Source organism: Bactrocera tryoni, chromosome 3 (genome assembly GCF_016617805.1).
Source record: "Bactrocera tryoni isolate S06 chromosome 3, CSIRO_BtryS06_freeze2, whole genome shotgun sequence".
NCBI classification, from domain to species: Eukaryota; Metazoa; Arthropoda; class Insecta; order Diptera; family Tephritidae; genus Bactrocera; species Bactrocera tryoni.
Window position 1 is genome coordinate 86,607,658 of NC_052501.1, and position 13,132 is coordinate 86,620,789.

The 13,132-nt window shown below is 41.4% G+C and overlaps 2 protein-coding genes across 2 annotated transcripts; one reads left to right on the forward strand and one right to left on the reverse strand.

Moving 5' to 3' along the window:
- The first annotated feature begins 3,342 nt into the window (after positions 1 to 3,342).
- On the forward strand, positions 3,343 to 10,837 carry LOC120772895 (protein deadpan). Its single transcript, XM_040101770.1, has 3 exons — positions 3,343 to 4,130; positions 5,608 to 5,703; positions 8,327 to 10,837. Exons 1-3 carry the CDS (start codon positions 3,990 to 3,992, stop codon positions 9,812 to 9,814), a joined length of 1,725 nt encoding a protein of 574 aa, XP_039957704.1. The 5' UTR covers positions 3,343 to 3,989; the 3' UTR covers positions 9,815 to 10,837.
- Positions 10,838 to 12,062: 1,225 nt separating this feature from the next.
- LOC120772023 lies at positions 12,063 to 13,132 on the reverse strand. The gene is made up of 2 exons (XM_040100390.1): positions 12,927 to 13,132; positions 12,063 to 12,849 (listed from the first exon to the last, which is right to left on the reverse strand). Exons 1-2 carry the CDS (start codon positions 12,936 to 12,938, stop codon positions 12,412 to 12,414), a joined length of 450 nt encoding a protein of 149 aa, XP_039956324.1. The 5' UTR covers positions 12,939 to 13,132; the 3' UTR covers positions 12,063 to 12,411.

Genomic DNA, 13,132 nt, shown 5'->3' on the forward strand with positions numbered 1-13,132 from the left:
ATAAGATGAAGAGTAATAAAAAATTGTGCTTCTTAATGCGGCAGCGGCTTATTGATTCCGTTCGTTGCGCCCAGTTTATGCCTTCTCACACTTTTCCAAAAGAAGTTGAAACAAAACCAAATTGGACTTCACTGGGTTCTTTTAAGTATAGCATTTATACATAGATTTGTATGTATGTATATACACGTCTTTACTTGTAACTCGCAGTGCGCGTGAAGATGCCGTATCCTTGCGTATTTTAATGTGTAAATCGTGCGTTCAACATTCATAAATGAGATTTGCAAAATATGGTGCCAATAATTGTGAATTTTATGTAGTTATATAGACGATACTAGAATACACATCTATGCCACCTGCACACAGAAACGCAAGTCCTCGCAAAAATATACAAATTGTAATTGAAGATGAAATTATTCAGCTTATCGTTATATGTCGGTAACTAGTAAGGCCCTGCGCGTCATTCTTAAAATAATTCTTCTTTTTTACTGGCATAGAAGGCGAGTAAAGTGCCGCCGAGTTAACAACAGCGCGCTAGTCGGCTCTTCTTTTCTCAATTGCAGATTCCAAGCGAAACGAGTTCCTTCTCCACTTGATTTTACCAATGAAGTGGATGTCTTTCTCTTCCTCCAGCGGGTACTGCGTCGAATACTTTCAGAGCCGTGGCGTTTTCGTTTATACGGACGACATGACCGGGCCAACGCAGCCGCTGTCTTTTAATTCGCTGAACTATGTCGATGTATATCTCATCGAATGCGATATTCGCCGTGGCCAATGCGCAAAGAACCATAAATATTCCGCAGAACCTTTCTTTCGAAAACACGTAACGTCGACTCATCGGATGTATCCATGTCTCTGCACCATATAGCAAGACGGGAATAATGAGTGACTAATAGAGTTTGGTCTTTTTTCATCCAGAGTCACAGTAGCAGTAGAAGTTCACGCAAATAAGGAAAATTCTCTGAGCGCCATTCACTTGAAAGTGGCCAGAAACGATTTTTTTACATATGGCTGAAGCAGTTCACGACTTCTGGTCCTAGACCAAGTCTCCTCTGGGTAGCCAAAAAACATCCGCTTCCCCAAGTTTGTACGCTGGGCTTGGGACCTGCCACATAAAAACCCGTACCAATGAAAAGAAAAAAAACCAGCCTCGAATAAGTGACCCCCATTTTGATGACAACCTCTGCAAACGTGTTAAGGGTTATGATTTGAGGACATGCACCTGGAATGTCTGGTTCCTTAATTGCAACGTGCCGCTGTCCAATTGGCTGATGTCCTCGTTAGAGTAAAAGCTGACATCACCGCCGTCCAAGAAATGCAATGGACGGGACAAAGACTGAGGCGAGTGGGTCCTTGTGGCATTTACTACAGTGGCCATGGAGTGGAGCGCAAATACGGTGGGAGAGAGACTCCGTCGCCAAGTACGGGCAAGGATTTTAAATGTTTGCTATTTGTTATTATTTCACACAATGCGAACGTCGCAGCTGCCAAATACGGAACGCAGCAAATTTTCAAAATTACAATTCGACTTGTGCGCTGGCGCCTTGTGGCTGTCCATAAAAGTAGCAACGCGTCTGACTCGCGCAAATTGTATGGGACCTACAACAAATAAAACTAAATGAATCAGCCGTAAACGCACATAAATACAATATATTTATGAATTTATATCGGTGTCTCAGCCTCAAGCATTTCACACTTTCCCACGCCTAATTTTAATTATTGCTGCGACAGCTGTTGTTATTGCCTGCAACCCACCGTCAACTTCATCCCAACGCTCTTAATGACTTCTGCTTTTTCGTTGCTGTTTTTGTGCCGAAATCTTAATCTTAGTATGTGCGCCTCACACACAAAAACCCAACCCCCATATCGCCATATCGAAGTAGCAATCAACCAACCGTTCGACCGACCGATCAACCTACCCTGCCTCCTTAAGTACAGCCCAAGTTCAGTTCTGATATGTCTTGCAGTGCAGCTGTCGATATTGAGGCACGTCATATGCATAGCCCGAAGTGTCTGTGTGTGTGCGTGTGTGTATATGTGCAATTGCATTGTGAGAGCAAAAGAAAGTTTTCTTACCTACCCGACACCCCAATCGAGGAGCACTGCTTACGTGTGCGTGCGCCTTGATTGCTTCACACGCGCGGTGATGTGAGTCGGGAAGCTGCGAGCAAACCGAATTGCTTTGTGCATATATTGGAAAGATGCCGTTTAATAATTCACCAATTATGAGAGAAGTCATAGCTGCGATATCAGACACCTTTTTTTACAAAAATAGTCCTTTTCAATAAATAAAATTTATTTATATTTTGATTTTGGCCAGTGAAAGTTGAGAAAAGCGCAATTCCGAGATAAAAGTGGATTTTTAGATTTTTCCACGGCGGTTGAGGTGTAAATTATCGTAGAAATCGTTTTAAACTCGTGCAACTCTTTCGCTTTGCATACATATGTACGGCATGTATGTATATATATGTATGAGTATAACAGTTCTTCACATGCCATCACATCCGCTGAAATATTTTGAATTAGTACTTGGCGTTCTTTTTCCGCAAAATAAATCACATTTTTACACTTAAGCGGGGGCTTTACACACCCGATTCGTATAATTGATATATGTATGTATATGTGAACATATAATATATATAACATATATGAATAAATTAAAATCTCTGTAGTTGAGTTGAGTGATTTCTCTTTCGTTGCACTGTATCAATTTCAGCACTCATATCCGTCATTTAAATAAATGAAAAGCCCAATATAATACAACTGTTGGTGTGTCCGTAACCACGTTGATGTTGTGATAAAAATGATGACAATAGGGGTAATATACGTGGCAAGCACAACCACACACGCACACACACTCACCCACATCCACGCTTTAACCGGAAAGTGACCATGCAGCGGAATTTCGCCCCCTTCGCACAACGCGCGTTGGAATGTTGCGTCCGTCGCTGCCACAACGTCGATACATTTCGTCACAATTCACATACTCGCGACTTGAGCGCGCCGCCACAGTTGCAGTAAGCGCAGTTTCGCAGACGCGGCTATCACATACTCAACGATTTTTGCGAGCGCCTCCCAGCGCAGCAGACACTTACAAACATCCAACAAACTGCAAAGAAGACAACAGCGCCTCCTTACCTGTGCGCTTTGGCTAACAGTCTTGTTGGCTGGCTGAACGTCTAGTTGTGCCGTTGTGAGTCTCACGACACACACACCACCACCACCGCCGTCAGCACCAACACGCCAACAAACGGCACACCATAACTCACTGGCGCGCTGGCAGCGAGCTCAAACACTCAGGTAATAAAAGTGCAAAGGCAGCCGGTTTTGCTGAGCGTGAGAAAATACTATACGTAAAGGAGCCGAGTCGTCGTTTGTTCGTGTGCAAGTCGTGTGTGCAGTTGCTGCCTGGCTACGGTGACTTCGTGCGCATGCTAGTCAAAGGCGCTGTGACGATCTTCGCCCATTGGCAGCGCCTTCGTAAGCACCGTTCTGCCAAACGTAAGGATCGTTCTGAGTGTGCGCTATCCTGATGATCAGTATCCTGCTGGAGTTGAACGCGCGTGGTCGTGTGTTGTGCGCGCTGCAAAAGAACCGCTAAAGCATGCAAGCGTATATTTCGTACTAAGAGTTTTGTTTACGAATTGCAGAATTCGTTAAGCGTTGTGAAACCAAAACGACAAAAAACATGCCAAAAAATTTATAAAATGCTGAAGCACTACTAAACGATTGAAGAAAAATGTTTTTGAGAAATTTTGTGCAATAAAGAGCAAAAGAAAAAGCACTGCGCTTAAGTCGCTTGTGTAGACCAAAGTTTTCTGTTAAGTGTTGTGATTGGAGATTTTAATTTAACCATTTTAAACCGCTGTGTGCGCATGTGTCGCTAATTAAAAAAATACCAAAAATTTTTGTTGCTGTTAAAAGTGCTTTTCGAGTACGAAATCGTTAAATAAGTGGATAAACAGAAACTTGCAATTGTTTGAACTACAAAAATGGATTACAAAAACGATTATCATTCGGACGATGACTTCGATTGCTCTAACGGTTATAGCGACAGTTATAACGGTGCCAACGGCAGCGGACAGGGTCAAATGTCCAATCCGCATGGACTATCGAAAGCCGAGCTGAGAAAGGTACATAGATTTAAAAAAAAACTAAAAATCTTGCTCAATATTAGCGAACAATTTCATGACGGAAGCTCCGCGAAAAGCTCCAATATCCCAACTCTTTGGAGACAATTAAGTAAAATTGGATTCGAAGAGTCTTGAAGCAAACAGTTTGCTTTCGAATTTCGAAACTAAACAGTTCCGCGAAATTTCCATATTTTGGAGTAAAATGGTTAAAATTAGATACAAAGAGCCTTGGAGCAAATATTTTGCTTTCGCATCAATTTCGAAACTTGCTGCGAGAAATTTCAAAATTTTGCTTTTTACTGTGATTTAGTAAGGGAGGGAGCCTGCTTTAGAAGTTTCAAAAAATCGATTTTTTTTTTTGCTTAAATTATCTAAGAATATATCCCCAAAGTTATAGATTGGAATTCGAAATATTGTGGATGCTAGAAGGGAAATAGTGACCGAGCATCTAGCAGATATATAAGCGCTTGGGCAGAAAGCGAAAACCTTGACGCGCGATTTCTCGTTTTTTTTCATTTTTACGATTTTTCTTAATTGGCTGGCAGAATAGAAAAAAACTAAATGTCATATGGAATTGTGACAAAGTTTATTATCTTTGGCATTAAATTATCTTTTTTTAAACTAAAAAACTAAGAAATGTCGAGTTTGAACATATTTTTAAACAACATAAAGTAAAATTTTTTTAATAAAAAAAAACTTTTTTCAATTTTCAATTTTTTTAGAATTTTACACTTTTTTTTTGGAATTTTCTTAGTTTCACTAGAAGCTACGTTATTAACAAATATGAATCTCTTTGAATTTTTTGTTTCCAATTGAAATTGCGAACTGCATTCTGCCCGCCGTCTGACGAATGCACATTCGAGATGCAACGGGCAATTGCAATTGCCAGAATATCGAAGATTTTGTATCCAAAAAATTTTCGGATGATGTTTAAATATATACTTTAAAAAATTATATCTTTCTCTCCCAAAAAAATTAAAAAAAAAATCGATTTCTTGAAGCCTCTAAAGCAGGGGAGCCTGCCTTAATAACTTGAAATTTGTATTTTTTTTAAGCTTTTTCTTTAAATTCCTCCTACCCTTCTGTTTTTTTTTTTTTGAGTTTTTTGTTTGCTTTTTTTGTTATCCGTGCTCATTCAAAAATGGGGAAGGCACTTTTTTGAAATGATGTTCCTAAGAAAATAGAATATTTCTCTCGGGTAACCCCCAGAAACTTAACTCATAGCCCCAAGTCTTATTTTTATCACACCTAAAGATCTTCAGCCTCTATAAGTTAAACCAAGAAATTCAGCACCAATGAAAGTAAAAGTTTGCTCCTAGCTCTAATTTAGAAACCAAGCTAAACCGACGATCCAAGATCATTCACTGCACTTGCTCTATACTAATAACTTACCATACATACATTTTTATCCACCATGTAAGCTTTCTGTCTCAAAGAATAGACATGCTGCTCACTTTTTACTTCTTTTTTTTTGCAGACGAACAAGCCAATTATGGAGAAGCGACGGCGAGCGCGCATAAATCACTGCCTGAACGAGCTGAAATCACTAATCCTGGAAGCAATGAAGAAAGACGTAAGTTCTTGAAGCCACTTTCTTTAAAAACCCTAGACCCTCCGACAAATAGTGTTTTGTAGAACTAGTACGGTTACTCAAACGCGCTGGGAAACTCTTTGCGATTGAGTTTATAACGGACGAAGCTAGGATAACTCTTGCTGATAATATCTCTAGCACACATCCCCTTAAGTCTCTTAAAGTGTATAAAGCAAATTTAGATCACTTTGTACATAGACTTTCGCGCGAAACCACAACGCGCGTTCGCATTCCAAAAAGATCGGTGAAGATCAGCAGCAAATACAAGCATGAAATCATAGAATAGATTATCAATTGCTGAGTTCAATAGAGCAAGTAAATTCGCTGAAAGTATTTCGACATTTTCTGCAAGCCTCCACTTACATATATGCATATTTAAATGTATGTAAGTACACATTGCACGAAACAAGTCCGACCAAAGCCTTTAGCCTCCCAACTTTTACAACTTACTAATAAAACGGTTACCATACTTAATTCGTGGCGGAGCAAGTGCCATGAAACTGTTTCCATCAATTACTGAGTGGCGTCAAATTTCAATAGAATCAATTAAAAAGTACAACAACAACAACAACAAATCATGACAAGATCAAGTGGTTCGCACGCTAATGCTCTCGCCGACAGTGACTCGCTGTAGCCGCAGTGTCCTGCGGTGCGCCACGCCAATACGCCTTGCGGTTTTGTTGTTGGAATTTATATTCCTTTGTTATTATAAACAATTAAATTGAGTGTAAAATTCTTTTAAAGACACCGTATCGAAGAAAGCGTGTAGTGTAGTGTGGTGTGTAGTTGGGGAAGAATGGTTCAGCAAAAAACGCATGTCCTTTGAGTGTGTGTGAACAAGCCGGCGGCAGCACTGGCGGCGCTGATAAAAGCGAACGACTGACGATGATAGAATCACTTGTTTCAGGCTAAAGGGCAATATGAGAAAATTGCGAGGCCATTGAGTGGGAACCTGTTTCGGGTCATTGTGACGCTGAATAAAAGCGAGAATCCAAGAAAAAACGTACCAACAAGCACTACTTGCATGTGTTTATGAGACACGAACAAATATTGGGAAGCAAAACGAAAAAAATAAAATGATCCTGCTGTTCTGCAAAACCTCGTCTTCGAGTGCTAAGTGTGAGAAAAAACGCCAACAACACAAGCACCACTATTGACCATTATGCCGCCTATGATAATGATTATGTGATCATCATTATCACGAATCGTCGTCGCTTTGGTTGAGAGCGAACTTGAGTTTAGTTGCTGATCGTGAGGCAGATCGGCGCTCGCTTTCAGACGTCAGAAGAAGGAGTAGCAAAGGTAAACAATATAAGCAACAACACGCTTAACGATAGCAACAACAAAACCAAGTCGAAGGTAAACGTGTTGCGTGGGAAACTTGGTCAGCACACACACACACACATACACATGAGCCACACAAACAAAGAAACGTGTGGAGCAGTTGTGAATCAGCAAAATTCAGCAGTGAGACAAAAAAAGCAAATATGCGAAAAACGACGAGGACGTTGCATGTGCTTGTGTGTATGTATGTATGCATGTGCATTGATCAGCGCTTTACGAAGAGCCGCTTCACTCGAGCGGCGCAGATCATCGGCAAAATAAGAGCAATGCGAATGTGAAAAGACAACAAACCACAGAACAATTGCACTTTGCCATCTATTGGCTTTTGGCTTTGAGCGTCGGCTGCAGACGGTTGCAAAGCACACGGGCTGTCCATAAGTGATCTCTGCTATGGACACACGTGGATGCCTAGGTGTTTGGCTGATCTGCCACCGACTACAAGTAGCTTCACACATCGCCTGACAGCGCACCCGTTCGCGTTTCATCGAGCTTCGCTTGCATTCCAGCCTCCCAACAGCCCGGCAGCTCGCTATTTTTGCTCTTTTTTATGTTGTCTGTCACGATCGTGTGCCGATCATCAGCGATCAATGCTTCTTCTGGCAGCCAAATACAAAAACAAATATTGTACTGATATTTTTAAGTGACTCGGTTAACTCGAACATAAATAAGCAGTTTTGTGGTCAGTTTGGTCCTATGTGGCACATACTTATGAGCTTGTGCATGTATGTTGCATACTGAACCTCTTTTACGCTTTCATCTTGCGATTCTGTCCCCACTGTGTTTTCGGCGAAGTGCTCTGCGGTCTGGCTTTTTCGCTTAACGCTTATGATGGGATTTTTCGTACAAATTGCAATCAATTAGAAGCTTAATGGAAAAAAGCAGCCAACAAGCGAGAGCTCAAAATATTTTCAATTCACGGAAATGTGTGAAATACTTGAAGGCATGGCAGAGCATTTCGTCAAATGCGAAGAGCTGTGGAGCTTAGAGCTGAAGCATACTCTCATGTCATAACGAAGCCTTTCGTATATTCCCAAGACTAGAGTTTTGTTAAAAAGAATCCAGCGGCAGCAAATCTTTCTAGAATATTTTGTGTCGAAAAAAAGGCCACATTTTAGTTTAGTTACTTAATAATAAAACTTAATTTATTTCTAATGAAACCATTGGTTATTTTCATTTTACTCATAATTTTTAAAACTTGGCGCTGTTTTAAAAGAAACCTTGTTATGCAAATACTTATGAAGCATTCCTTTCCCTTCTGCAGCCCGCCCGTCACACTAAACTGGAGAAGGCCGACATTCTGGAGATGACGGTGAAACACTTGCAATCCGTTCAGCGACAACAGCTCAACATGGCCATTCAAACCGATCCGACCGTGGTGCACAAATTCAAGACCGGCTTCATAGAATGCGCCGAGGAAGTCAATCGTTACATTAACCAACTGGACGGCGTTGATGCTATGGTTCGCCAGCGTCTCACCAATCACCTCAACAGCTGCGCCAGTAACTTGGAGCAACTGGGCTCGATGAGCAATTTTAATAATGGCTATCGCGGTCAACTAGGCATCGGCATGTCTGCCCCGAGCAGTCTGTTTGGTGCCGCTTTGGCCGCTAATCCATTAGCAATGGCTGCTGCTGGCGCGCCTGCAGCGCTTTTTCCGCCGATGCCACAAGACCTAAACAACAACAATAACAACAATGGCAGTTTCGGCAACAATCTCACCGCAGCTGCGTCGGCCATGCCACCGGTACAAATGGGTGGCGTACAATTGATACCATCGCGTTTGCCATCCGGCGAATTCGCACTCATTATGCCGACCACAGCGCATGCGAATATTGTGAGTAATAACAACAATGCCGTACCATTTGTGAACTTTCCGCACGGCCGAAGTGCCGCTGCGGCAATATCTCCAGCGGCGAGCGCAACAACAGGCACTGCAGCACCCACAGCCATGCCCGCAACAGGCATCCCCATCAACGACTTTGCGGCGAACTACAAGCGTTTGAGCGCCTTCAGCAGACCGCCAGTTGCGCCAACGCAACTGCAGGTGAACGCAGCCGCTCCAGTCAATGGCGCTCAGCTGAATAACAATGTCGGCTTCTTGGCTGCAAGCGCACTGCAAACGCAGCAACAGCAACAACGTGCTGCAGCACCCGCACACCAACTGCACCACCAAAGCTCCACAGCCACCAACAGCCCGCCGCTCAGTCCCATCTCATCGGTGTCTAGCCAGGGCGAAGACTCACTCATGCACACCAGCTCCGACTTCACTGGCTCGCGTCCAGCCACACCACCGCTCGACGTGACCGGCGACCACCAGCAGGAGCACAGTTTCTCCGGTGTTTTTTCCACACCAACCAGCGCCGAGTCATCCCTGCTAACCAGCTCCGCTGCATCGCTTTCGTCAGCTGCCAGCAGCACTGCCAAATTGTCACTGCATTTGCAACAGCAACAGGTGTCCTCCACCAGCGGCAGCGCCGGCAACAGTTGCAACACTAGCACCAGCAGTCTCGGCCTCTGTGGCAACAACAACGATTGCAGCGACAGTGGCGTCGAATTGAACGGTTCATTGAAACGCTCGCTAGACGACGAAGCGGACTCGAGCGATGCGTGCGAGACACCAGCCAGCAAAAAAATTGCCTTGGACTTGCCGAAACGCAATGAGACGTCATCGGAGGCCACTTTGGTTAAGCAAAAGCACAAATTGCAGGAGCTGAAAGAAGACGGCGATAATATGTGGCGACCGTGGTGAAGCGCTGAGCTGGTCGACTTTGTCTGGCGCAAAGTGCGATTTAGAGACGGCAAAGCTGCGGTGCTGTGTGCTTCAAACGACGAAGCTGTCAACTATTCGTGCTGAATAGCTGACCAACTTAACGGTTTTTTGATGAATTTGAAGTAATTTATCGAGATTTTTCAGTGCAACAACAACTATTTTGTTTTCTGTTCACACACTTGTCAATGTTAAGTTTTAAGGTTTTTCTTTGCCAATTTAATTTTTGACGTTTGTTTTTGAATGTTTTGTACATGTATTAGTGTTGAAAGTAATTTTTGAAAAGGAACACGGCAAACTCGCATTTTAGTCTTATGGTCAATAGAAAGAGGCAGATGTAAGCCAACGCCCATGTACATACTCGTATATACCAACGCGTACGTCGTCACTTTAAGTTTTGCATATTTTGTTTTTGTGCTTCATCTAATTGTGAAGAGATTATTTATGTTTTAAGTCTCGTCTAAGGTTGTTCAAATTTGTCATATGTTTATGTGTATATATTATATAGATTTAATGGATATTTTCATTTTGATGTTTTGATTAACTTAGCGAGTAATACCAAATAAGTCAAATATTTTAATTTTAATCAATTTTATCTTCTCTTTTTTTTTTTGTTTGTTCTGACGACCAATACAAGGCAGCCAATTTAACATTATTGAAAATTCAAACTGAAATACAGTTAGAAATTAATGTCAGCGCACATTGACTGCTGCATGTTTAAGTCATTTCTTTTGTTAAGCATACTTTTAGGATATACACGTGATCATATTTTAAGAAAAGAGCGTTTATGAAATTATAATCTTATATTTCATTAAATATTTGAGAAATGATTATTCTTATTACAATGCATTGTATTTTGAATTCTATATGAGAGACATGCAAATATTATTGTAAATAAATTTAATTCTTTTGAGAGCATTCATTTGCCAAGAAAAATGGAGAGTAAAGTAGAGCAATTAATTCCTCAATTTGTACTTTAAGAATGGACGTGTAAACAAACCAAAAGTGGAAATAAATTTTCAAAATATTTAGAAATACTACTTTTTTGTTTAAGGAGTGAGATGTGAGTTTAATATTGGGTAGTCGAAAAAGTCTTTTCGTATTTTGTCAAAATAAATGTCGTTGCAGTCGTATATCTCCAGTGCTACGAAACTCATTGTGTCATTCCATATAGTGTTGAAAATGTGAGACTTTAAACTTAATTTCGAAATTAAATACGGGGAAGTTGAAAAAAAGTTACAGCTGTTCAAAAATGAGTGAAAATAATGAAGCAATTCGCTATATTCTGAAATTTTTATAAACAAAAAAGGGAAGAATTCCACGCAAGCCGGCAATGAAATCTATCAAGTTTACGGAGACGACGCTGTATCAGTTCGTGTAGCACAACAATGGTTCACTCGCTTCCGTTGGAAATTTCGATGTGAAAGATACACTTCGCTCTGGTCGACCTATCGTTGAAAAAGTCGATGAAATCATAAAAAAAGATTGACCAAGATAGTCACATAAGCAGCTACGGCATCGCTAAGGAACTTAGCATTTATTATCAAACGGTTTTGAATGATTTAAAAACGGGTGGCTACAAAAAGAAGCTCGATATTTGGGTACCACTTGAATTGTCTGTGAAAAATTTAATGAACCGAATTAACATCTGGATTCTTTGCTGAAAGTAAATGAAATTGAACCATTTCTGAAGCGAAGGGAGACGAAAAGTGGATCAAATACAACAATAATTTGTGAAAAAGATCATGGTCCAAACGTGGTGAAGCTCAACATATGGTCGCAAAGCCGAGATCACCTTGAAAGGTTATGCTGAGTGTTTGGTGGGATTGGAAAGCGACCATTCCCCTTGAGCCTAGTCCAACGATTGATTCTACATTTTACTGTCTACAACTGATGAGATTGAAGCAAGCAATCGAAAAAAACGGCCAGAACTGATCAACAGTAACAGAAAGGGCTTCGTCTTCCATCAGGACAACGCTAGACCACACACATCTTTGATAACTCAGCAAAAACTTAGAGAGCTTGGCTGAGAAGTTTTGATGCATCCGCCATATAGCCCTGACCTTGCACCATCAGACTATCATTTGTTTCTTTCAATGCAGAACTCGCTTAATGAAGTAAAGTTTTTGGCCGAGAAACCAAAAAAGTTTTACATTATTAAAAAATAGTACTTTTTTATTTAAGGGATGAGTTAGGAGTAAAACATTTGGACTTCATTCAGTTGCTCTTTATTTATGCGCAATTTACCTCTCTGCAATAAGTACATACCATCATATCCTCCTCGAGCAATAACTTTAAGATTTATATATAAATATTTGCATATGGAGAAATTTCACTGATTGGACTTACAAGTGAAGCATCCTTTAAATGTAATCTCTTTCAATCCACAACACACATTTAAAACCCTAATTTCATAAGCACTTAGCACTAACTGTTTTATGCACCATTTGATCCCTTGCCAGACACAATAACCCCACTGTTTCGCGAAAATTCTGCTGAGTTGCAAATCCCATTATTTACTGCTGTCTCTGGCGCTCATGCGATCCTCATTTCTTGCCTTCGTCAACTTCATCAGCTTTCTACGCGGCCGCATCATCTCTTGCGTACCCAAAGAGTCTCTTCAGCAAGTTGTAGACAATCATTTGATGCGTAACCTCAGCCTCATACTTCATATATTCCGGCATACGGTCCTCCCTATAAAGCGAGTCTAACAAATCGTAGAGACGCAGCTCCAAGGCATCCAACTCCGCCTCCAACTCAGCCGTGTGTGTGCCGGAGAAAAGCGCCTGCATATAAACATTGGCCAATTTCATTAAATCCGCATCCAATTCGTGTAGTATTGGCTCATCGACGGCGTGTGGGAACTCAGTGACCATGTCACGGTCTCTCGTCTTTGGCAAAAAGCCGTAAGGCTGCTGTGTGGCTGGCTTGTGTTCGTGGGAGCTGAGCGGCCGTGCAGTCGTCGTTTGGAGAGCGAGAAGTAGTACGTACGAAAAGAGTACAATTGCTTTTATGTTCTAAATTAAGACGAAGAATTAGCTTTAATTAATCGATTTTAGTAAAAGGCAACCTCCATAATAGTTCAAATACTTACAAAGTGGTACATTGTGGAACTCCTTTTGTTTCTTATATTAAACGGTTGTGGACTTGATCGCCTGGAAAACGCCGAACACTGCGTTTGCGTTGAATTCACTGGACCTGACTTTGGCACTCAACCTTTTTGTTGTTCAACGGCATTCATGTATCGCACTTCCCTGGCGTGGATCGCCTTTTTATTGCAACGATAACGGGAGTTGGGCT

Bases quoted from the DNA above. Each gene is read 5' to 3' on its own strand.
- LOC120772895 (XM_040101770.1), top strand. From the start codon at position 3,990: ATGGATTACAAAAACGATTATCATTCGGACGATGACTTCGATTGCTCT. The intron at 4,131-5,607 runs GTACATAGATTT...TTTTTTTTGCAG, and splicing joins CGAAAGCCGAGCTGAGAAAG to ACGAACAAGCCAATTATGGA. The intron at 5,704-8,326 runs GTAAGTTCTTGA...TCCCTTCTGCAG, and splicing joins TGGAAGCAATGAAGAAAGAC to CCCGCCCGTCACACTAAACT.